The sequence below is a fragment of the Protopterus annectens genome, chromosome 8.part0 (genome assembly GCF_019279795.1).
Source record: "Protopterus annectens isolate FY-2018-M chromosome 8.part0, PAN1.0, whole genome shotgun sequence".
Lineage (NCBI taxonomy): Eukaryota > Metazoa > Chordata > Ceratodontiformes > Protopteridae > Protopterus > Protopterus annectens.
The window spans coordinates 921,294,832-921,321,182 of record NC_056741.1 but is presented as its reverse complement, the minus strand read 5'-3'; the positions used below and the strand labels follow the sequence as shown (position 1 = coordinate 921,321,182).

At 41.7% G+C, this 26,351-nt stretch overlaps 1 protein-coding gene across 2 annotated transcripts in view; it reads left to right on the top strand.

Annotated features, from left to right (window-relative positions):
- The window catches only part of LOC122809158 (suppressor of tumorigenicity 14 protein homolog), a 1,180,509-nt gene that overhangs the window by 1,121,095 nt on the left and 33,063 nt on the right, over positions 1-26,351 (top strand). For both annotated transcript variants that reach the window (XM_044080444.1, XM_044080445.1), the window contains exon 17: positions 14,560-14,828. In XM_044080444.1, the coding sequence (XP_043936379.1) occupies positions 14,560-14,828 (269 nt within the window). The remainder of the gene's footprint in view (positions 1-14,559; positions 14,829-26,351) is intronic.

Here is a 26,351-nt window from a genome sequence, read left to right as displayed (position 1 = left end):
CAGCTCTACTCAGTGGCATACTGCCTGCTCAGAGGCAATCTGTGCCTGACGTATAAAGCCATGTCCAACCCGGAATTAATGGACATGCTGCACCTCAGAAAATCCAAATCCCAACGAGCTACCCACACGAGAGACTTGAACCTCAGCACTGAAATAAATAGGACATGCTGGAGGGACAGATTCATAACCCAGAGGCTCCCTTCACTCTGGAATAAAATCCCAGTCCAGGTTAGGCAGAGTCCCTCATTGACTGTCTTCAAGAGGAATCTTGATGAGTGGATGGGAGATAGTAGGTTTACCCCGGGTATCACTTCTGTGTCACTGTTAGACAGTTAGACAGAGGCACAGTATACTAACCTCGAAAAAGGGCATAGCAAAATTCATTTAAATTAGTCAAAGTGTCTCTACACACTCTACTCTGCCTAACCTATCTACTCATTAAGCCACTCTATTTTCCTTTTTAAAACTATGTTGCTCATTTCTCTTGACTACTCTGATTGTATTTTACATCCCTTTATTTATTTATTGTATCACGCACTGTACATTTTACTGTGATAACCTGTTTACGCATACTGTTAATTACTTTAATATTTACTCATGTATCCTTATACTGTATTGTATTAATTTTACTGTCCTAACTTGGAGCTTAACTCCTCGGGCCTCTACTGAAAATGGACATGTATCCAGTTAGACTAGCCCAGTTAATAAATGTAAAATAAAATAAATTTAAAATGGGTGGCGAAAGCCAAACACACTCTGGCTAGGCTTATAAATGCCCTAGGGCAGATAGCCTAGTATGAACCTATGAAACTGAGAACTGTTGTAAAGCTTAGCATTAAATACCATAAGTTCAAGTTATATTGTAAGAATAACTATGTAAACTTAACCATGTCAGCAGCCAGAATGCATTACAAGTTGAATATTTTACTGTGCACATTTTAAGAAATGGATAGATTGGCCTAAATTCTGGACTGATGTGTGTGCTTTTTTTTTTTTTTTTTTTGCTGGGAAATGCTACTCAGAAGTGAAGAGACGTATGAGGGAACAGTTTTAGTAGCACATCAGGCTGTGATTTGTTCGATGTCTATTGTCAGGCAAAGCTGACTAAATAGTTGAATCTACCCAAGCTGGAAATGTGAGACTGTAGCCCACTGAAGGAGGGGAGATGAGAGGAGTAACTTGGCCAGGAATTGAAACTTGCAAGACTGCTCCTTGTGAAAAGTCTTTATCTCAGTAATTTGGTGACACTTTTGCAAGCTTCTTTCAGAGAATGTGTAGTACATCAGTAGGAACAACATTTGTAAAACTCAGTGCAGACCAGTCAATGACACATGAGCTGCAGACTCTCAAACTTGGGCCTTTTTTTTTCAGGTGTTCTATTCGAAGTGAATGGAAGTCTAGTCTGACAATAAACGGTAGGGCTATTTATTCTCACAATCTATGCATTATGGGACAGATTTAGCTTTCCAAAGGAATCACTGATGTCTGCCCCCATGAGGGCAGACAAGACTAAAGTCCTTAATTTGTTGCAGGCAGCTTTGGGAGGTGCAGTAAATCATGGCAAGATAAAAAATATATGTTTTTTTCCTCGTTTGCCTGTAGTGTTCCTTTAATATGGTGCAATATTTATGCAAAGGAGAAAGCAAACCTAATCAATAGAAAAAGAGCAGCACCAAAGATATTTGAAGAGAAATACAGGCAAAGGCATCCGGACATGGAAAAATTTGCAATACAAAAAATAAGAAAAGTAGAACAGATGATTAGTAATAGAGACTTTAACGTAGAAACTGAGGTTATGGATTACCTGCGAGGTGAAGGATTTGGTGTAGAAAATCTCCCTGATAACATCACAGCAGGATAGAGCAGTGGATTCCCAAATTAAGTAGAAACAAGTGGAGTGGAAAACATCTAATCAGTTGCCATATGAAGATATTTGGAGCCTTCCATAGGGAGCAAATACAGACATTTAGTTGGAGTTGCACAGTAAGGGAAGGAACAGGAAACTCTGACAAATCTTCACGCAGTCAATGTTGTAGAGTGATAGGCCAGTGAATTCCCATATGAAAGAGCAACAGATGACACAGGATGAATCTGAAGAGAATGTGGCACAGCAAGATACTCTGGAACTTTCTATAGAATGCCCACAGGAAATGAAGAACAAAGAATGTATCTTCAGTGCAGAAGAAAATGATCTAAGAAAATTTGCTTGATTTAATAGAGATGGACAGATATATTAAGATCAATGAAAGAAATAGACTACAGAAGGTCAATAAAACCCAAAAAGTTAGAAACAAGTGAACACAGTAATTAGGACTGTTCATAGACATTCATGCGATATAACAGAAATATGTTTTCTACCTCATCTATGTATTTTAACTCAATTTACTGATCAATCTTCCTTCACATCTAACTTCCCCCCTCTGTCTCCTTCTCTTCTACTCCCCACTCCCTATCACATCTTAAGGTTTTACATTGCAATTACTGTCACACTGAATGTTACAAATTGTTTTAAATCAGTGACGTACTTTTTTAGTGCAATATGTTCCTATGATTTACTTATATGTTCTGTTCCATTATTTTATGTATTTCTAACTTCCTTTGCATAAAGACCAATTGTTCTCCAACTATTTTTTTGTATTAAACAATGTATTGATTATTATGTAATTGGAGCTTTTCTCCTCGGTTCTCTGCTGAAAAAGGGCATCTTGCCCAGTCAGACTAACCCAGTTAACAAATGTCAAATAAATAAATAATAGAGTATATTACTGTGCAGCTAAATTAATAACAGTCTTACCACAAAAATTCAGGGTAGTAAGGAAAAGGAAGGGGAGAAATTGAATGCCATCATGAAAGTATTGAATAGAGAAAACTATAAAGCAACTAATACAAGTTGTCACTATTAGAAGATTATAGAACCGGGAACAGATAAAAAAAAAAAATACTCAGAAAGACAGATGTGATAAAAGCAATGCTCAGTATCTGAACAGCTTAGGATCTATCGTGCACTATCACAAATAAACTAAAAATATCAGCACAAGCAGAAAAACCTAGAAGATATGCAGATAAATATAAAGGAAAAGTACAAAAATAAGCAATTTATTAATGACCCAAAAAAGTTTTATAGAGAATTAGGAAACAAAGCAAAAGGAATTGAAAGACCACCAAAAAAGAAGAGATAGATGCATTTTGGTGAAGTATCTATGAAGATCCTGTGGAACATAACAAAAATGCTTAAATGGTCAGAAGAAGTAAAACAAAAAAGTTCAAATGTACAGGATATGAAATGGGATAAAGTAATGGCAGGAGATATTGAAACAAAGTTAAGAAAAGCTCCTAATTGGAAAACCCCAGGCCCAGATGCATTACCTAATTTCTGGCTTAAAGTATTAATATCTTTACAAGAAGATTTAGCCATCAGTAAGAACTATTTATATGCGCACCCTGAACAGACACCAGCCCGATTAACAACAAGAAAAACAATACTCCTACTTAAGGGCAAACCTTCAAGCTATCCTAAAAACAATAGACCAATTACTTGCCTTCTGTTGATATGTAAACTATACACTAGAATTGATGCAGACAGAGTTTATAGTCACCTAGAAGAAACCTCATGACATGGCAATAGAACAAAAGAAAGTCATATGGAACAAAGGATCATTTGCTGTTAAAGTCATAATGGAGAACTATAAAAAGGGGAAGAATCTAAGTATGGCATGGCTAAACTACCAAAAAACGTTTGACAGTATCCCATATTCATGGATGAGAGTTTCTGCTTCCATTCCAGTTATCTAAAAATGAATTTGTATCTTTCATACTTTCTAAGCAGTTTCTGATCCACTGGTTTTACATAACCAGAGTAAGCAACTTGCACATCGAAAAGTAATTAATTCCTTTGTAAGCTCATTACTACAGATATTTAAGCAGACATTACAGTGACACTATGCACAATTGTCTATATTAAGTGCTGTATGTTGGTTATTCATTTTGAACTTTTCTTGCCAGACATTCTTCTGATTAGCCTGTTGTGTCTCTTCTGTGACACACATTTCCATAGTTTGAACTCTCTCTTTTTATTGTGCTCTGAAACAGTTTGTTTTTATGCCTTTGAAAACATACACATTTCTCAACTGAAAATATTTCTCCATCATTTAATTCACCTTAACAAAGTCTCTTTTCTTCTTTACCTTACTTTTATGCAACTGATTATATGCATGGTATTTCTAATGCTAACAGGTTTATCTGTTGTAGATACACCCTTTGTCTGTGCCATGGATCCTCCCACCCCAAGACACATATACCCATTGCTCCAACCAGTTCCTTTAGATTGCTTGATCCACTTATTTTATTCAGGTCACTTGATATGTAATCAAAGCTTTGTCTGTCTACTCCTCTGGGCTGGCATTGTTCTGCATATGCTTAGTACTTTTAAATCTGCTACTCTTTGCACCCTGCCCCTTGCCTTCTCATTTCTTATATCATGAATGGCCCATGTTATATTACTGAATCATTTAATTAACAGCCTTTTGTTAAAGTCTTTAATTCAGTAATATTCTAGGGTCTCAAACTCAAACCACATAAGGATAAAGCACAACCTTCTACCTGTAGGTCGCAGCATCCCATATGCGGGTAGGGAAGGTGAAGCAGAAATGTACGCCATCAGGGGGATATTGGACAGTTTTGCAGTCTTAGGGAGGTGACAAATTCATAGTCTTGGGAGACAGCAGTTTATGAATTTTAAGAAATACTGCTGTCCCACCTTCACTGTCACTTTGCATGCTTTTTATATTTACATTTTGTTTGAATTTATCAAGTTGAGCACAGAGCATATTATGAATGCATTTGCTAGTCTCCATTTGTATCAGCATCATAAACTCTTAATTCATATAGTGGATATACTGCACTTCTGCACTTGTTTTACCTGTAATTCATATAACAAAAATCACAATACATTCCTCACTCTGTATAACAGAATTCCATTGTTTACTTACATGTACTGCATAGTGTCTCCTGTCAGCTTGTTTATACCTGTCAACGTCAGAGCATTAAACTTCATAGCACATGGGCTTTCAGAATCATAGCAGAGAGCCAGAAAGAGAGGTACTTCTTTCTATTTTAGGATAGAAGTGTTCTGGTACTAGATTCCCTTTTGTTAGGAATATCTTTTTTTCTATTATTTAATTATGTATGAACCTTTAAACAAGTATGACCTGAAGGTTAGCAGTAACTAGGAGGGGCAAGGCTAAATGTGAGGGCAACAGTCATAGTGCTGTCCATAAATTAAATCATTTAAGAGGTATGCCGGTTACTAACTAGCCCACCTTCTTTCATTTAACTTTTAAAGTCATTAATGTAAGTGTATTTTATTCCAGCCATAGAACCACCAGCCTTCCTCTCCCATTTCAGTTCTGCATCCTGGACACAGCATGTAAACCTCAACAGTGCCAGTGAATGTACCTCTGTACTGATAATGCACTCTAGGAAGACACTGTCTCAGTGCTGAAGTGCAGGTCATTGAGTCAGACATTCCAGAGCAGTCATCACCCAATGAAACAGCTACTGCAGCTGAGGTTCTTGCTATAAATAAATTGCCAACTGGCAAGCTACATCAGAAGCTTTTTGTGAAGGCCATACCATACTCACTGAAGAACTATATCTGACCCTGAGGACGGTAGTTGGATAACATACAGGCTCTATGTGGCCCTGTGCCCTTTCACAGAATAAATGCTGAATATATGGCAGATTTCTCCTTAGTACAATAACTTCAAAACTCTTATCTCTTCACAGCAATTTTTTCCTGCTCCCTGGTTCATAGGTTCATAGGTGTGTACTAGGCTAATGGCCCTGGAGCCTTTACAAGCCTAGCCCATAGGATTACCCTGGCATCGTGCCACCTGACTTTAGTTCCCAGTGCCTCTGTCAAGTAGAGCCACTGGAGTGATCGCCGGGGTGAATTTTCTATTTCTCATTCCCATTTCTCATTCACTCAAGATTTCTCTTGAAGAGGGCCAGTGAGGTGCCCTGCAACTCGTGAGTGGGAAGTCTATTCCATAGCATGGGCAGTCTCTGGGTTATGAACCTGTTTCTCCAGCATGTTCTGTTGAATGTGGTAATAAGGTTGAGGTCTCTGGAATGTATGGTGTGGAGGGATTGGGATTTCTTTAAATGCAGCATTTCAAACAGAGCTGGGTCAGACGTGGCTTTGTAAGCAAAGCAGAGATCGCCTCTAAGTAGGCGATATGAGAGAGAGAATAGCTAGAGTTTTTTTGAGCCTGTCCATACAAGACAAGGATTTAAGGCCTAGGATCCACTTTGTGAGGTACTTTTGCAGCCTCTCCAATTGTTGCAGGTGTCTAGTAAGGTACATGCCAAATGGGGCATTGTACTCTGATTGGCATAATGAGGGAAGAGTAGAGGAGACCATGACTGCTCTCTTTCTGGATGCAAACCCTAGAGATCTGCCACATAGGACTTTGCGACCACAGTGGCAATGTGGTGGTCAAGAGAGGTTGCTGTCAAAATGTGTTCCTGCAGCTCAAAGCTTTCTGTGTTCAGTGGACTAACATCAATGTGGAAATTCAAGAGAACCGGGTTTTTCCCCAAGGGAGAGGATGACATTTTTTGGCATTAAGCTTAAGGCCATGGTTCTGGCATCAGTCAATGGTCTCATGGAGGCCTTTCTGTAGGATGTCATCATCACCTGGGGAGTTAATAATAGCTCCCAACTTGCAATCATCTGCAAACTCTGTCAGACAGAGTCCCTTCATGTTGGCCTGGACGTCAGAGAAGTAGATACCAAACAGGAGAGGACCCAGGACCAAACCCTGTGGGACTCTAGCATGACTGGTCGACAGTCTGACTTGAGTCAGCTACTTTCACACTGTGGCTGCTGTGATCCAGTTTGCAACCCACCTAGTGATGTAGGGTGTGATGTCTAGCTTAGTGAGTTTTTCTATGATTCCCGAGTGGGGAATGGTATCAAAGGCCTTGGCCGATCAAGGTAGGCTGTATGAACCACCCTGCTTTCATCCACAGCTCTGGTGTCGGACTCAAAGAAGTTGGCCAAGTTGAGCAGGCATGATCTACCCTTCACAAAACCAAACTGTGTAGGATCCAGAGTTTGGAGATTCCCTATATCCTTGTTTATTCGGTCCATGATGATACGTTCCATAGCTTTGTATATCAGACTCATCAGGCTAATGGGGCGATAGTTCCCGGGGTCTGTAGTCGCTCCTCCCTTGTGGAGAGGAATGACTGTAGGAGTGCACCACTTGGTAGGGACAAAGCCTGAGGTGAGGCTGTGACTAAACAGGGCACACAGGTGAGGTGCCAGTTCACTCTGTAGTTCATGTAGAACACAGCAGGGTGCTCAGGAACACTGTCAGGTCCCATAGAAGCTGTATTCTTGGCCTTGGACAGTGCTGTTTTAACCTGTGCAGCAGTAATACTGGGTGCCTGTCAATCTACTGGTATTGTGATTGGTCCTTTGGGTGGGGAGAGGAGGGTAAAGTTGCCACTGAATCCGTTGGCCAGTATATTGGCAATATCTGTTGGCTTGGTATATAGGAGGTACCATTGTACAGTAGCTCAGAGCAAGTCTGGATATTGCCGTGGAGACTCATAACTAGCTACAGAAGGCCTTGTGGTCGTCTTTACTATCTGCTGCAATTCTGTTTTCATAGCTAGCTTTAGAGGATTTGATGAGAGATCTCAACCTTTTGTTGAAGCTGATAATGGAGTTTTTCCAGTCCTGGGACTTTTTTTTTTTGAGGAGAGTCTATTGGGAGTCTATTGGGTATGGCGAGATCCATGCATTTGTGTACGTGTTCTTACAGTGCATTGGTGTATGAATCTGTGGTCATGCAAATATTCTCCATTTGCATGGGTGCTGTGAAGTTAGCCACCTCTGTTTTTAGGAGCCCAAAGTTAGCTTTGGAAAAGTTTTTCATGGTGGTTACCTTTGGAGGGGGGATGTGGATTTTCAAGGTGATTAGTTTGTGGTCGGATCTAACCAGGGAAAAGTAGACTATTGGTGTAGAGCAACGGTCACTCGTTTGTAAGGATCAGGTTCAAGAATGTTGCTACCTCTAGTAGGGGTAAGAACGAGTTGGTCCAGGGCATTGGAATTAATGAATTCCAGTTGAGCAAGTGTATTGGTACAGGTGTAGTTTTCCCAGTTAATGGAGGGGTAATTGAAGTCGCCCAGTATGACAGTGTTAGGTTGTACCGCAATATTCTCCAGGGTGCTTAGGAACGTGGAGTGAGTCTTGGGACATGGTCGGAGAACCAATGCAGGCTACAACCTAAATCGCCATCTTACTCAAAGTTAGCTGCACCTGAAGTATCTCAAATGCTTTGCTGAGCTACCAGCCTGGAGGTGTGTGCATCCTTTATGAATATGGAAACAACACTGCCTTTGGAGCTTCGGTCAAAGTTCTGGGGCCAAAAGGTGTGGAATGAGTTATAGCCTGGTAGTACAGGGGTGCTTTCTGCTGCCTTGAACCAGGTCTCTGTTACAGCACAAATGTCGATGTTCTCCATTTTAAGGAGTGCTTCGAGCGAGTGCATTTTGAGATTTAGACTTCTAGCATTGAGCAGCATGATCCTCAGATTGCATGTGTTTGCATTTGTTTTTTGGTCATTAGAAAACAGCCTAAAAAAGGCACTATAGAGGTGGCAAGAGCCTTGGCCAGTACCCAGAAACCCAGGGGCGACAGATGCAGGCCATTTCTGACAAAGCATCAAGCTCTCTCACTCATGTCATCCCAGGCAGATAGATACTGGATCCCCTTAGAATGACACCAGAAACTTAGCCAATCATTTTCTGCTTATATTGCGGTATCATTCTGGGTGAGGGTAGGATGCTGCTCAGGACTAGGGTCATACCTATCTGGGCTACATAATCCGAGAGCTCTTCCATGTCTCTTCATGTAGTCCAGGGAGGTACATCTTGGGTCATTCACACCCACATGTGCAATGAAAGTCAAATTTGTAGCTGTTGTTGAAGGACCTGAGCATGTGCATTATGTGGCGGATCCTGGCACCCAACAGGCAGCTGACTGTTTCTTTCTCCTTATTCAACCTAGTGAGTGGGACATCAGTGTGCCTCACTATCGGGTCATATATGACTAGTGTTGTTGGGCATGCTGTTTTGTCTTGGGGGCTTTGGTTAAGTGGCACACTGTTTAGGAGAGTTATGCGTCTCGTGATTAGTGCTGTGCTGGTAGAGTGCATTTCTGCCCTGGAGGTCTCTGCTGTTTGGGTAGATTTTTATAGAAACCTCAGTGAAGGTGGGTGTGTGGTTTGTGTTTTTATGTGAAGACAGTGCTGGTGTGTGTTCTGGAGGGCTGTGTGTTCCAATTGTTGACCTTCTCTTGACCACCTATTCTGGTCATGGCTGGAGAGTGCGTGGCTTCCAATTTGGATATACAAGTGCATCTCTCGCAAGTACGAATCTTGGGAGGTAAGAAAAAAGGGTTGTCAGTGTACATGAGGCAGCTGCTACATTTCCCCAGGATGCTCAAGTTCACCACGTTAATAGGAGAAAGCACAGGGAACTGACCCTTTAGACATGCCTGGAGGGGTGAGCATTAATAATAAGTACTGGAGCAGTTTCCTTGTAGAACATAGTGCTGGTACCACTTGTGTGCAAGAAAAATTGCTACAAGAAGTCTGGTAGAGTGCTAAACTAATAAAGCTAGTAAAAGTGCAGGAGAGAACTAGCAGATCTAAGGGAAAATTGGAAGAGCAGACTTTGGCACCACTCAGAACCTTACAAACAGTCCTGGATACAGCAAATCTGTATTTGGACTAGACCAGTTACAGAAAAGGCGGGAAAAGTGCAAACACGGGCTTTTAAACCAGAAAGTTGAATTTGCATTATTATTTTTGGTGAAGTCTCTTCACACGCACCAAGAAGAATTTTGAGCAATTTCTAGAACCTGTCTGGTTGGGGGGGGGGGGGCTCCTGGCTGACTCTTTCAGAGTATCTTTTTTTTTTTTTTGTTAATGCTGCCACCTCCCTCTGACTGGGAGGTAACATCAGGGATTTGTTTCATTCTTGCAGGGGAGAAAATGGTATGATATTACCTCTGAATAGAATTCGCTGCACCCAGGAATCTTTTGTGATGAATCCCCAGGCTTTTTTGGTGCAGAGAAGTCCCCAGACTCCCTCCAGAGGACAATAGTTGGGCCACCTTCTAGCAGTGCTGGTAGGGTTTGTACGAGAAAGAATCCCTGGTTCTGTGGGACAGCTCTGCTTGTGTTCTCCCAGAGTCGGGGGGAGCAAGTTATGGACAGGACCCTGGGATTTGTGGAACCACATCTTTCTACCTTCAGAATGATTCCGGGGGAAAATCATGAGGGGTACAAAAATGTATTCCTGCAGCAGACAAGGTCTTTCCCCTTCTTGCTCACTTCTGGAGTGAGTTTCTTTTGGTTTTGGGCCAAATAAGAAAGATCCATCAAATGAAACACTGATGTAGTCTTGAAGGGCTCTGCAAATTAGCAAAGGTGCATCCAGGCATGTCTCATGGCTTTGCTGGAACCTGCCACCCGTGAGGTACCTTCAGCATTGTGGGAAAATCGGTCAGTATACGACTGAAGGGTGGCCAGTTGTGAAGAGACTATTTTGGTCCTCTGCAGACATAAACCCAGGAAAGAGATATGGAAAGCTCCATAGCCAGATCTCTTTGCAATCCCGTGAAGTGTGCCAAGTAATTTAATGACCGCAGAGCAAAGGTCGCGGAGGCATAAACATGTTTACTGAATCTGACAAAGGACCTATATCCCCTGTTAGCAGTATGGACAGGGCAGCTTTGTTGCACAAGCTCTTGGTAACCGCAACCACGACCATGACATCAACTGAGATCTCCCTACTCCAGTGTGATGTGTCCCTCTGAGGGGCTAAGAATTTGTGTGGGCACTTGCTGACAGGCTCCATAGTATCCAGTTCCTTCCATACCCAGCATAAAACAAGGTCTTAAGTTAAATCAGCTGGGGGTGGGAGGTCACTCCAGACGTAGCTGGACAAGACCTGAAGACCTCTGGAACACAGACTCCTCTTGGGAAAGTGTGTGAAGACTAACCACTTTTTTGCTTTAGGAGTTTAAAAAATGTCCTTCCCCTTATATCGAAATCTGTGCCCTCAGCGAGGAGATTCCCAAGGGAAATCCAAGTGTCTCCTTTTACATGTTCTCTTCAGAGGAACATCATCAGTGGGATGGGTCTAGTGTGGTACTGAAGTGATAGGGGAGTCCTGAGGGACTGACTGGAAACTTGAATGGGCTAGCTGTCTCAGCAGATTAGAAGATCGAGGCGGAGAGCAAAGACTGGAAGATGGTACAGTAATACGATCTGAGGGGAACAGGGATGCCCTCTCTCTAGCTAAAGTGAAAGCCTTCTCCACAATCTAAAAAGGCAGAGTGCCTAAGGGACGCTGAAGCATGAGGTAATAACATTTCCTGCACCACTAACCCCTGAATCCCTGCAGGGCCTCTACACGAGGACAGTCTCGAACCCTTGCTGTCCAGAGCCAAAGCAAGGAGAGGCAGGGACAACTTCAGTCTACTCTGGTCTCCTGGATCCAGTGCCAGTGCTCTAGTTCCAACAGTCATCTGGCTCCAAGCCTTTCGGAGCAACTGGAGTCGAAGAACGAACCATCTTCGGATCCGATGAGGACACCCCCAGGGATCTTGGATCCGTGGGCTCTGAAATGACAAGTTGGATCAGACAAGGAGAAACAAGAGGAGGACTGGCACAGGCAATGTCATGGATCTGATGGAAGATGGACGGAATTGCCCCATGTGGACTCTGAGGAATTTCCTTGTGATCTTATCCACCATTTTAGCATCAGACAAACTCCTGGAAGGCCCGATTGAGGAGCTAGTGAATTGTGACCTTGAGTGCTTTCAAGGAGAGACTGGCAAAAACGGGGAAGGGAGTCAAAAAGGTATCAGATCTGGTAAATAAAAGAGGTGACCAGATCCAAGGCAATTTCGTTTTTGGAGCAGTAGTATCTGTAGCGGTCAGATATTTTGACATTTTGGAGGTGGCTCTGATGAATGAGCCAAAGACGCTGTAGAATCCCGAGATCTCTTTTCTAGACTGTCTTTGGAAGCAGAGTCAGGCTTCCCTTTGTTGGATTTTTTTAGAGGTGGTTTGAACCCCAGCTGGAATAGAGGTAGGAGAAGGAAGAAGACCCTTGAAAACAAGTTTGTTGTGCCTCTCCGAGTGCCCTGAATTAGAAGCCAGCACAAATTGAGCAATCTGCATCTAAATAAGCAGGGCACAAACAGACATTCCCTGTGGGCATCTGAATTAGGTATTCTGTACCCACAGGAGATGCATTTCTTGAAGCCAGTTGGTTTATCAACCAATACAAATATGAAAAATATTCATTTTTATTTTTTCAGAAAAGGAAAAGGCAAGGGAAAAACTAAATAGTGGTGGTCAAGAATACCGTAAAACGGGTAGAAGAGAACAAAGACGAAAGCTGAAGTACAGATAGTAGTACTGGAAGGAAATGCACAGGTCTTGGTAAGACGAAAGCTGAAGTACAGACAGTAGTACTGGAAGGAAATGCGCAGGTCTTGGTAAGACAAAAGCTGAAGTACAGACAGTAGTACTGGAAGGAAATGCGCAGGTCTTGGTAAGACGAAAGCTGAAGTACAGACAGTAGTACTGGAAGGAAATGCGCAGGTCTTGGTAAGACGAAAGCTGAAGTACAGACAGTAGTACTGGAAGGAAATGCGCAGGTCTTGGTAAGATGAAAGCTGAAGTACAGACAGTAGTACTGGAAGGAAATGCGCAGGTCTTGGTAAGACGAAAGCTGAAGTACAGACAGTAGTACTGGAAGGAAATGCAGGTCTTGGTAAGACGAAAGCTGAAGTACAGACAGTAGTACTGGAAGGAAATGCGCAGGTCTTGGTAAGATGAAAGCTGAAGTACAGACAGTAGTACTGGAAGGAAATGCGCAGGTCTTGGTAAGACGAAAGCTGAAGTACAGACAGTAGTACTGGAAGGAAATGCGCAGGTCTTGGTAAGACGAAAGCTGAAGTACAGATGTTAAAACTTATAAGTATTGTAAATTTTCTGAACTTCTCCTGCAGTAGTAAAAGACGTAGCACAATGTATCCTTCTGGGTCTAGTTCATTTGATTGACATTTCCGAAAGTTGAACATCATATGGTGGAGACCATATGATTGATGTTCTGAAAAGTTGAACGTGGAGCAGTTCAGGAATACTGTTTGTACTGAGATCTTGGTTCAGCAAACATTGAGGAATTTGCCTTTTTCCCCACTGTAGTGTAATCTCAGAGTTGGTATATGTAATTAGTGGGGGTGTGGAGAGTGCAGAGGGGGCTTGCCCCCTGCAAAAACACAATGGTTGTTTTTTTCCTTTTCAATGTTTCAGATCACTGGCCACATGTTTTCAGGTTTGTTAGATATGCCACTTGCAGTCAATCATCTTTCTGGACCATTAGTTTTCAGTTTTTTGCCGGCTGCCTTACTGAAAGATAGAATGATTCTGACAAATTCACAAACTACTTTTGATATGTGTAACATATTCTAATGTTAAGATGATCAGTAAGGAAACTAGACAGGATTTTTTGGGTTCTACAAGCATCATCAGCACTTGGAGACTGTGTAGTAGCCCATGTAAGTAAGATAAAGAACTGGATCACAAAATGTACACTATATACTTAGTATAACCAATGAACAGACAGTGCATGCACAAACATTGTGGTAGGGCTGTTCTTGAATTCAGAAAGTAGTGTACACATAGTGCACACTTTGTGGTACCCTTTATGAATTCAGACCAAAGTTTTATAAATGTTATGCTTTAGAATCTAATGACCTTTGAGAAGGCAGCATCCTGTGAGAATCAGACCAACAAAAAAATTGTCATTGTGGCAAGTTCAATAGTCAGTTTTCAGATGCCCATTGTTATTAAACTTCAAAGTGGTAGTAACAGAGGTCACTCTCCTTCAACCTTTACTGTTCAAAAAAGATTGTTTCAGTGGAAAAATAAAAGTAGTGCATTGCTAAAAAGAGGCACAAAACACAGGGAAACCAGGCAGATGTGATTCATGCTGTTTCTGGTGTGAGCTGTTTGTTACCATCTCATGGTCAGTGCAATATATATTCAGCCAGGTGGAAATCCACTGTGTTTTATATGATGGCTAAAGATGATGTCATCAGTAACTGCACTGTATGTTACTGCTTTGTCAGTCTGCAGCATAAGCTGCTTCATTGCACTTGTCTAAAATATTCCCTATGGTTCTTGATTCATTGACTCTTGACATTTTTAGTGTATGACATAATGACTGAAATCCTTTTGAAGGTTTGTTATTTAAACATCTGCTGTAGCAGTTCTAGCTGGTTCCATTTGCAAGATAGGCATGCTTATTTGTAAGATGGTAGTGCAGTCCATTTGCTAAAGGTTTGCCACCATTTGCAGGAGTAATAGTAAATAGTAATACTTGTCATTGTTACAATTGTTTAAACTCTCGGGAAATGTCATCTCCTTCCGCTGAAGCATTTCTTGGTTTGTTCCTTATAGCTACAGTAGGCCTGACAAGTGGACAGCTTATGTTGGGTTACGAGTCCAGGGAGACACATCAACAGCCCAAATTAGGAAGATCAGCAAGGTGATCACACACGAATACTACAATGGTGATACCTTTGACTATGATGCTGCAGTACTTGAACTGAGCTCTCCTCTGACATTCAGCAACACTATCCAGCCCATCTGTCTACCAGCAACTAGTCACATCTTCCAGGCGGGCAAATCATGTTACGTAACAGGCTGGGGCACTTTGACTGAAAGAGGTAAGACTACTTATTTCTGGTTTTGTATGTGTGTGTTGTGCATGTGCATGTGTGTTTGAGGCTGTGCACGCACTTGTGTTTTTCACTGTTGTTAACCACACAACTTTTAGGGATTCTTTAGTTACATTTAATGAGCGCACCAGAAAACATTACAGCAACTGTAAACGGGAATCCCTGTTGTGCCACTGTACTGTAATCATTAAATCTTCAGCAGATGTGCATCTCTGCAGTTGTACTTCTGTTTGCTGTGTGATTTATTGATCATTTTTGTGTCTGAACAGTTAGAAGACTGATAAAATATAACTCTGACTCTTAAGCAGCGTGCCTTTTAAAGTTTTTTCTCAATGAATACAGTAGTAGATGGAACTGAGCTTCTCAAGGACCAAAAGTAAGTGAAAATTTACTCATGATAAATGAATGTAGTTGCACTGTGCAGCTCAGTTTACCAGATGTGGCATATTTCCTGAAGCCAGTAAATCCCATACTGATACGTGGCTTAAGGGAGGATGTCTTATCATGATCTTTGCTGTTTTTTTCTGCTATTTGCATTGCTTAGATCTCTTATTTGCACTTGTCATAGTTAGATACCCATTGCTGATGCTTAAAAAAAGACACATTGTCTACCTCATTAAGAACAACCAAGGCCAGTGCTAGAAAGGATAATCTTTGCCTCCTTAATTGTCTTACCCTCTGCCATAGGTGGTGGTTGCTTAACAACTCTTGTCTATCAGTCCTCCCAGCTGAGGTCAAAAGACTTGGTTGCTTAAGTCCACCTTGAAGAAATTGAGAAATCAGATAGCTAATATTGAAAAAGGGCTTTTCTCTTGTAGGAAAGACATTAAGTTGGATTCCTACTGACGCAATATAGGGAAGGAGGAGCCTGGGCATAGCTTCTGTTTTAAGCTCTGAAAGCTCTCCACTGACCTCATAGCATGCCTTGCTTTCATCTCCTAAATGAAGAACTACCAAATGTGGAACACCTACTAACAGCTTACTAATGACTTCAAATAGTAGGGTCACAGGATGGTTAAAATGTGCTACTTTACACTTATAAAAAGTTATTTTGTTGAATTAATAGGATTCAGTACTACTTACAATGGGTATCAATTAAAAAAAAAATCCTAGAACTGAATTTATGTGACAAGACCCTTTCAGTGTGGAACTTTGAGGAACATGGACTTTAAGACCCAAAATGAGGAACATTCCTCATAATGAAGTACACTTGAGAGGTATGCCTCATAGCAATGTGTCAGATGTGTGGTAGAACTAGGTGTAGGGTTAGAGTTTACTTTTAGGGCAGAATTATATTTGGAGATGCAGTGTGAGTGACAGTCATGGCATAATTTAGATGCATGAATAACCATCTGGCCTAACTGCCATCCTAAAGTCATATGATTCAGGTCACGGTTATCCTGATACCAAAGGCCAAGATGGTCTTACACAGGCAGTGAGTGAATGCGCAGGCTTATTTCAGGCATGCCCTTAATCAGAGGCCTTTTCCTCAGAGTTATGCCAAACTTAGGTCAAATTGCATACAGACACATGCATATACACAGAAAGCCCTGTGCTTAGGCACTGCCAGAGTCATAGAATTAAAAGGATATGATTGCACCCAGACCTTTCCAGTACATTGTATTGGTGTCACTGCCACTAGATTAACACTAGCCTCTAGAGAGAGGTTTTGAGTTTTCCTTTTAACAGCCTTATCCTTTCAGCTAGAACCCCCCCCCCCCCACAATAGTGATCAATGTGAAATTACAAGCACACATGTGCATGCAAATGCAAAGAATGCTGTCTGTTTAGGCTCTGTTATAAGACGATCTTTCACTTCTATAATTCTAAGTTCATAGATAAGTACTAGTCTAGCTGCCCTTACAGGCCATGTTCAGCCTAGCCAGTTTCCCTTTTTGTGCTCAAAGTGGCCTGTCCCATTTGTTCATAGATTGGCATTGCCCAACCCATGGCCGATAATTATATATTACCCCTAATGGGAATAACTGGGATCATACCATAGATAGGTTGAGGGGACCCTTTCAAGGTATAAAGCATTCAGGAGCTGAATTTGCCCATTAGTAGTACGGGGGTAGTCCTGGGGTAATTTTTTTTGTTTCCCCATCCATAGATGTAAGATGCAGTTGAAAATGGATAGGGATGAACTTTGTGGATGGGGAGTCTGTTCCACAGCGGTATCTTCTGCAATATATACATGTCCCTCCAAACCATTCTGTTGTTGATGCAGAAGAGGTTTAGAGCCTTAGACTGAGTATTTCTGTTGCAATTTGACTTGCTTATGTGCATTAAATCCATCAGTAATGGGTTGGAGGGTGTCTTGTATGCCAGACAGGTCATCTTTTAGCAGTCTGTTGGATATCAGGTATAGTGACAGGGCTTTGAATCAGTTCATGTGGGACATGTTGTTTAGGTCTTGTATCCTTTTAGTAAGTTTTTGCTTGCGTCTGTACAGAGATCTACTTTGGAAGCTTGAACTTTCAAAACTTTGAACTTCATACGATCGAGACCATAAGATCAAAGTTTTGAAAGTTCAAAACTTCAATAAAAAAAACTAAAAACAATTACTTTTTTACATTTATGCAGGGGGGCAAGCCTTCCTGCAACCTTCATGTGGGGGGTTGCACCTCCCACACCCCATGGTAATTAAATATGCCAGCTCCGAAATCTTACTACAGTGAAGAGAACAGTAAATTTCCTGTTCCACGCTGTACAGCTATCTCCATTTAAACTGTTTGAAGTTTCAAAACTTCGATCTTATGGTCTCAACCATATGAAATTCAAAGTTTTGAAACTTCAAGCTTCCAAGGTAGACCCCTGATACATGCCAAAGAGGGCATTATATTCAATGACTAGCCTAATGAGGGCTTTGTAAAGGGGCTCTCTATTAGCTCTCAGTGCCCTTAATTTGGAGCCTTTTCCCTAGTTGTTGTTTTGCTTTGTGCATATTTCTGCTGTAACTGTGGCTAGGAAACTTCCTGTATTAGCTTTTCTAACAAAATTACTAGTTGTCAACCTCCTTTGCACAATAACCTTCAATCACCATAACTGCAGAACTATTTCATCTGCAGCTACAACATCTTACCGGTATCTTAGCAACTTTACATCATTTGTCTGATAGTGAGTGAAACACGAAGTCCATCAACTAGCAGTGAGATGTAACCCATGTTAAACTAGCATTTACTAGTGTTTCTAATAAAATGAAACAATAATTGTTATTATGTGACAACCAAAATCTCACAAAAACTATTCCTCTTCCTATTATACGAAGAGACAACCAAATTCTGTCCCCCACACACACACAAAAAGCATTACTACACAACCTAGTGCTAAACTATGAGCTATTAACACAGGTCTCAAAGTTGCCAACTTCAGTAGCTATAGCATGTGCAGAAAATTAGATGTCCTTTCATGTCACTGTTGCAATATTCTTCACTAAAGGGATCCCCTGCCAAGGACTACCCGATGTCCGGCCAGTATACCAAAGCTTTAGGTTGTTATAGGGATGTTGTACATTACACCTATGCTCCCCGCTCATGGCGTAGGACATAAAGGTGGCATCCAGATTTCCATACCTCAGAACTTCTTGGCCTCCAGTCTAAATGCCATTTCTGATTGTCTGTCTGGTCATTCTTTTGTCTGCTGGTTGCCAAGTTGTTTTCAGATGAGTGCCCCATTTGGGGGGGGGGGGGTTCTTCTTATCTTACTTTTTTTTTTTTTTGTTGGATTACATGCCATCCAGAAAGGGGAAATGCCAGTGTGGGAGACTGATTCCCCATAAGGACCATCAGGAACAATGTTTATTTTGCTTAGGTGATTCTTATGAACATACTTCTTGTCCTATTTGTCAGGTGTTTGTACCTAAAACTCTGTGTAGTTGTCTTTCCACTTTATCTTTTTACCTAGGGAACCATCATCTTAAATTGTTGGCTCAGGGTACAATGTTGGAATCATTCTGGCCAGTAGACAAGCTGTCTGCAAAGAAGAAAGCCAAGAAAGTTCGGTCGGATTCTTCTGCTGTACTGCCTCCCCCCCGGACGTCTCGCTCGAGGCTGGTGAAAGCCTGGAGGATCGCCCAGTTCTTAAGTCAGATTCCTCTGTCATGACCACTTCTGAGGCCAGCATGGACCCGGCTTCTTGCATGTCCTCGGAGGTCTGCAGATGTCCATTTCGGATGTTCAGGGGGAACCATGGCTGATATATCTGAAGGACCTAGGGGTGTTCTGCAGTTTTTTGTTAGGGAGGGGATTTCCACTACACTGATTGTGTCAGCAGGGATCCAAACCTCCTATAATGTTTAGGACTGACATACCCTTGAAAAGAAATAGAAGATGAAGCATATTTCCCCTGCTCCTAAGGATCCTCAGCATGAATCGCAGGATTTCACACAGGAATTGTTTAACATTCTTATGACGTTGAAGTCCCCTCAGAGATTCTCTGTTCCTGCCCCCCTCATGGTCTTTTACTTACATTAAGAGGCCTAGGGAGCAGTATTCTTCTGATGTGGAAGTAGATTCTGATGAAGAATCATTGGCCCATTCCTCCCAGATTCCCTGTCCCTTGGATTATGGTTCTGAGAAAGAGGAATCTATTAGTCCAGATTATCCCTTCAAGGAGATTTCCTTTGGGAAAACTGTTTCCCATGTGATGGAGTTTAAGTGGGACTGCTGGACACTTTTTCTGCAGCTTATCTAGCTCCTGGTTCCCAATCGCCAGCTCCTAAGAATCCTAAAAGGTTTTATAAGGTGCCTGATTGTAAATTTCTTTACAGGTGTTCCTCGATTGGCCCCTCTTTTATTTCCCTTTCTTCTGATAAGCCTTCCAAGCTTTTGCCCTCTACTAAACTGATTCCTTCTAACAAGGAGAGCAGAACCATGGAAAGATTAGGCAAAAAGGTGCAGACTGCTGCTACTCTGTCCTTTCAGGCCGTGAATTACCCGACTTATATGACCAGGTATGATTTAGCCCTTCTTTCTCAGACTTTTCAGGTTGTTTCAGATGCTCCAGACTCTGCAGAGAAAGCTTCAACCCTTTCTTTGTTGGGGTCTTCTTCTTAGGTAGCCCATCATTCCATTAAGTGCAGTTATGATGCAGCTGATGCTTTTTCTAGAGCTACTTTTTTTGGCTCTGTCTTAAGGCATTATTCCTGGCTTCACCTTCAGTCCTTGCCTAATGTTATTAAGGCTAAATTGATGGATGCTCCTCTTGACAAAAAAAAAATCTCTTCAGGTCTGCAACTGCTGAGCTTTTTAAGTCTCTTAAAGGTTAAGGCCATGCAGGAATTAAAACATATTTTGTTTTTCCCTGTTACTAAATTTCAGAGGAATTATCATTCCAAACCGACCTTTGTTCTGTAGACAGTCTCGCCTTCCTTCCAAGGAGTAAAATGGGGTTCTTGGAGGCCTGCTCCTCCTAATTCTACTCAGACTCCTACTACTCAGAAGCCTTTTTTTCAAGACAATCCAGTTTCTGTCTGTTATTTTTCATCCCAAAGTTAAGTCCCTTTATCTCTTATCTTTCCCTGTCCATTTGCAATTAAGGATCACTCAGTATTCTTGGGTTCTGTCCATCATTCGTCAGGGGTATGGAAATCCTTTCTTCCTTTTCTTTTTCCTTTTTTCTCAACCTCCTCAGGAGCATCTACCCTTTTTTCCAGATGTGCTTGAGAGTCTGTTGTCTCATGACACTATCCAAGCACTATCTGCTCCTCAGAGGGGGAAAGGGTTCTATTCCAGAATGTTTTTGGTCCTCAGGAAAACCTGGAGACCCATCCTGGATCTTTCACAGCTCAGCACCTTCAGAAAGTTCTGCCAATTATGAATGTTGTCTCTCCAGACCCTGTTTCCTCAGGCTTTCCTAGTCTCCCTGGACCTCAAGGATGACTATCTTCACATCCCTATTCACCCCCTTTTCAGGAAATGTTTGCATTTCTGTGTTTCTTCCTTACATTTTCAGTTCTCAGCTCTGCCCTTTGGCCTTTCTACTGCCTTAAGGGTCTTCACTAAATGCCTCACTCATGTAAGTGCCTTTTGTAGGATGAGGGGGATTCAAATTTTCCCTATCTGGACGACCTGCTCATTCAGGCTTCCTCTGTAGGGATCCTGCTCCATCATCTTCATTATACTATTTGCCTCCTGCACAGTCTGGGATTTACTTTGAATTTCCAAAAGTCCTTCCTCACTCCTTCTCAGGATCGTGTTTTTTCTATGCCACAGGCTCCAGACCATCCATATGCTGGCATCCCTGCCTCGATCCAAGGCTCTGAGTCTAATTGCTTATTTTCAGTCCCTTCTTTCTTTGGCCTCAGGTCCCTGGATTGCATGGCTTCCTCTATCCCGACTCCATATGAGGAAGCTTCACTGGTTCCTGAAGTCAGTTTGACTTCAACATTCTCTTCCTCTAGATTTTCTAGTTCCTCCTCTTCCATGCCTCAAGCTAATGCTTTGATGATGGATCCACCAGCTGTCTCTCAACCTGGGGCTTACTTTTCGGCAATGGCTCCTCTCTCAGGAACTGTTCAGATGCCTCAGATGTGAGGTGGAGGGGCTTCCTTTGCCCTCTGAAGACTTGGCCTTTGGTCAGTTCATCGGAGTGCAGACCATATCAATCTCAAGGAGATAAGAGCATTTATTCTTGCCCTTCAGGCCTTTCATTCGTTGTTTCTCCCTGGTCCTCTCAAGTTATTTACAGACAATATCACAATAATGTGGCACATCAACAAGCAAGTGGGGAGGGACATGGTCTTACCTCTTATGCAGACTAGCTCTTCACGGTTGGGACCTAGCTGTCCAGTGTCTGGTCACTGTTCAGGCAGTTTATATTCCCTCAGAGTAGAACATAGTGCCAGATTCTCTGAGCAGGAGTGGATGCTTCACAGAAATGTGTTTCTGGACATTGTCCACCAGTGGGGTACTCCTCAGGTAGATCTTTTTGCCTCCCCTCTGAACAGGCATCTTCCTGTGTTTTGCACTACAGTTCCCAGTCCTCTAGCATGGAAGGTGGATGCCTTTTCTTTCTCTTGGAAGGGGATGTTTCATTATGCCTTCCCGCCCTTTCCTCTCATGATGAGGGGCCTGTTCAAGATGGAACAAGACTGTCCCAAAATCTTGTTGGTGACTCCATTTTAGCTAAGACATCGTTAGTTCCCTCTTCTTCTGCACCTAGCCAAGGGCAGTCACCACAAGTTACATCACAGGGTAGATCTTCTCGCACAAGATGAGGGGTCTCTCATCCATCCTCACTTCTCCATTCTTCAACTGACACTGTGGATGATAGGGTTTTGATCCCTTTTAGGCCCCTTTTTTCTGAGGATGTGCTATTGATTCTGTAGGAGGCCAGGAAACACACTTTCAGGATATCTTATTTGTCCAAATGGAAGAGATTTTCTGTCTGGTGCTTTGCTCATAACCAGGATCCATTTTCTGTGGAGGTTCCTCTGGCCCTTTCTTTGTGTGACTTGCTCCATGTTGGGTTGGCTTACTCTTCTATTAAAGCTCACCTTTCAGCTGTTTCTGCTTGTCTACCTTTGGCCTCTAGGCTTGAGGTCAAACCATTTCTAAAAGGCGTCCTTCATATTATGCCTCCCAGGAAGCCTATTCCTCCTCCTTGGAACCTTAATTCTGCTCTTAAGAAATTGATTCAGGCTCCTTTTGAGCCTGCAGCTTCAGCTTCCTTGCAACATTGTTCTTGGAAGACTGTCTTCCTTTTGGCCCTTACTTCAGCTAGAAGGGTGTCTGAGCTTCAGGCTGTTATGGCTGTTCCTTCCTTTTTGGGTTTTCATAGACACAGGGTGTCTCTTCGTACTAATCCTACTTTTATGCCCAAGGTGGTTAATGAGTTGTCTCTTAATCTTTTCATTTGCATACTTAATGTTCTTCGTATTTCACTGTTGCAGTCATACATTTGGGTTATCTGCTTGCAGGTAGCCCTCAGTCAGCCTGATTAACGATGTCTTGGGTCCTGCATCAGTTGCTGTCCCTTCTTCCATGACGTCAGGTCATGAGGGGTATAAAACATGCGGTTGATGCCATTATAGCAGTCTTTCTTGCCATGCGATAGCAGAAGCAGTTCACAATTGCCGGTCAGCCGACTCCTGAAATTTTCATTTTCGAGTTTCAGAACCGAACTCTTCAACTAAAGCTAAGTACCCCGTTGGGGAAACTTTTTCTTGCTCCATGACATTTCTGGATAATTAAACCAAGAACCGAAATATTTAGAGGTGCAAATATACCGATGACGTATAGTGTGTTGATTAAATAAAGCACAAAACCATCAGCAAGGTATGTCATGCTCAGAGCCTAGGCAAAGAATACAGTACAAATGAAAATCCTTATGAGGTATTTGCTTTCCACAAGTAATGCAATTATTAACTTTTACTGACATTGGTAAGGAGCAAGAAAAAGTTTCCCCAATGGGGTACTTGGCTTTAGTTGAAGACTTTGGATGTTCATCGTGCTTCACTGTTGCAGTCATTACTCTTGGGTTATCCTGCTGACAGGCTACCCGCAGTCGGCCAGAATTCCAAAGTCTAGGTCTGGCATCGGTTGCTGTCACCTCTTCCCTGACGTCAGTGCGTCAGGGATATAAAAGATGCAGCCGATGCCATTTTCTTCAGTCTTTCTTGCCACGCGGTGCCCGAAGCAAAAGCAGTTCGCAAGTGCCGGTCGGCCAACTCCTGAGATTTTCACAGATGAATTTCAGATCCGAAGTCTTCATTAAAGCTAAGTACCCCATTGGGGAAACTTTTTTCTTGCCCCAGACTGATGTCAGAAAAAGTTAACAATTGTATTTCTTGTGGGAAGCAAATACCTCATAAGGATCATCATTCTTACTGTATTACTTACTTAGGCCCTGATCATAACTTTGCTAGCTGTCGGTTTTGTGCTAGATTCAACAAACGCACTATTAAGCATCGGTTTGATTTTGCTTATCATTACTTTGGCTGAAAATTCAATTACATAATGCCATCAGAGCAGCCAACGACCGGAGTTTCTAAAAAAAAAATGCAAGGAAAAAGAACAGGCATCCGAGATACAAAACCGACTACGAGGCTTACGCTAAGCCAGTCACCGGTTCTCAGTGAGGTGCTTTTGCAGCCCCTGACACCTGGTACCTCAGAGCCACAGGCCATTGACGACTCCCACGAGGAGCCAGCTAGGCCTCTGGATACTCAAGGTATTGGACACTCGGAATTCATTCCCTCAGATGGGGTCAGGAGCCGCTGAGCAGGCATTGGCTTTTGAGGGTGTTTTCAGACCTACGCAGCTATATGTAAAGCCTACTTCAGCTTCAAAAGCAAAGATTACAGCAGCTTTAAAGACAAAGAAACAAGTACAGCATTCTCCAGGACAGACTTCCATGCCTAAGAAACAGATGCTCAAAATGGCCAAAGACCTTGTTACCTTGATCAGGGGTTCCCATCTCCCTCCTGACAAGAGGCCTAGGCAAGAGACAGACTATGACTCTTCAGATCAGGTTTCCATTTCCCCTGACTCCTCTTCTGTACAGGAATACTCTCTTCCTCCTTAGGATTCTGATGTTGAAGAATCCATTCCTTCAGCCTCTCCTCCTGAGGAATATTCTTTTGGGGAAACCCTGCATACCATGAGGGAGCACTTCCACTGGCAGAGCCAAGATTACTCAGAATCAAAGAAAAGGCTTAGAGATTTTCTTTTACTTCCTCAGCACAGGCCTCTTGCTATTCCCCCTGTGCCAGACATTGTAGATGATGTATTTTCAGAGTCCGGCCTTTCTCCAGACTCCTTACCTGCAGCTCCTGTTAAACCAGACAGATACTACAGGGTTCCTGATTCACATAAATTTCTTTATAAAAACCCTGCTGCTGACCCAGAAACTATTTTTCAGGGTCCCAAGGGGGTTAAGGCCGCTACTGCAAAAAACCCTGTCCCTTCTGACAGGGATTCAAGGGCACTAGACAGATGGGGGAAAAAGGTTTACACTTCTGCTACTTTGGCTGTGAGGGCTTTAAATTGTCAATTTCATATGATTAAATATTAGCAATATTTAATGTCACTGTTAAAACAGAAAATGTTGACTAATTCTGATTGTACAGAAAATAAGGAAATACAGGATTTATTGCATGCAACTGAACAAGTGGGAAAGCATACATTGCAATGTGGTTTTGATTCTCTGGAGGCCTTCTGCAGGGCCGCTGTTACGGATTCTGTCATTAGGAGACATGCTTGGTTAAAGGAACAAAATCTGCTTGATCATGTTAAAGCGAAATTATTAGATGTCCAAAACAGAAGAGAGGTGAATACTCCACAACAATCGAAGCAAACCAGATGGATGAAAGTAGAAACAAATCCTTTTATTCGAATAAGTAAGCGTTTTCACGTTGCTTGGAACGCTTCATCAGACTTTAACAAAACATAGAAATTTGAATCAGCTTATATACAAGTAAAGCACCAATGAAACTCACATTACTATGTCACATGTAAGTTACAAAAAATACATCATTTCCTTTTCATCAAATATTTTAAAAATATTTAAAAATATTTCCTGTAAAATCATTTACTAAACTTCATATTAATACATACTACAAACAGACATATATATATAAAAAATATGTTAAAATATGTATTTAATAAAACAATTTAATTTAATAAACATATTACTGCCATTTAATGTTTCAGTGGCCTATCTAATAGGAATGGTTTTAATAACAATTTGTCATTAAGACCATGACCTTTATGTGCAGCTAATTTAATTATCCACCTAGCTTCAGCTTTTTCTGTCTTATTACCAATATTACCAAGCCTCTCTGTCTCTATCAACTGTCCTATAACCAAAAATCTAAAGGCATGTGTAGTGTCATTATGCAATGTATGCCTGGCAAGGGCATTTCCTTCATTTTCCCTGTGGATAGCATAAAGATGCTCCCTTATCCTTTCTCTTAGAGTCCTATTGGTCTTCCCTATATAGAAACAATGACATTTTATGCAGGAGGCTAAATAAATCACATTTCTCGATTTACAATCAGCATATTCATTGAATTCATATCTGACACCAGTATCTGGATGTATGAAAGCATTGGAATTCATTATATAAATACACTGGTTACAGGAGCGACATGCATAGGTACCCTGCCACTGAGAGGAAATCTTATTCCTTGGCACTCTTTCATAACAAAGCACGCGTTTAAGAGATTTAGTATTCTTATAGCTAAAGGATGGTTTTTCACCAACTAAACCTTTAATACCATCATCTAACTGCAGAATATTCCAGTGTCTCCTTATAATGTTAACAATAGAAGTATTATTATTAGTGAATGGAATCACTAGCCTCCTCCTATAATTTCTCCTCTCTGTAGGTCTCCCATCTACATTGCCATGCTTTTTAATGAATGGCTGTCCTAGATGTTCACGTTCAAAAGTATCCAATGAGTGCATGTGACTATTGCAATAACCTCTGTGTCTAAAATCACTTTCTATAGTTACTAGTGCTTCAGAGAAAATTAAGTCATTACTGGTTATGTTAGAAAAACGTTTCACT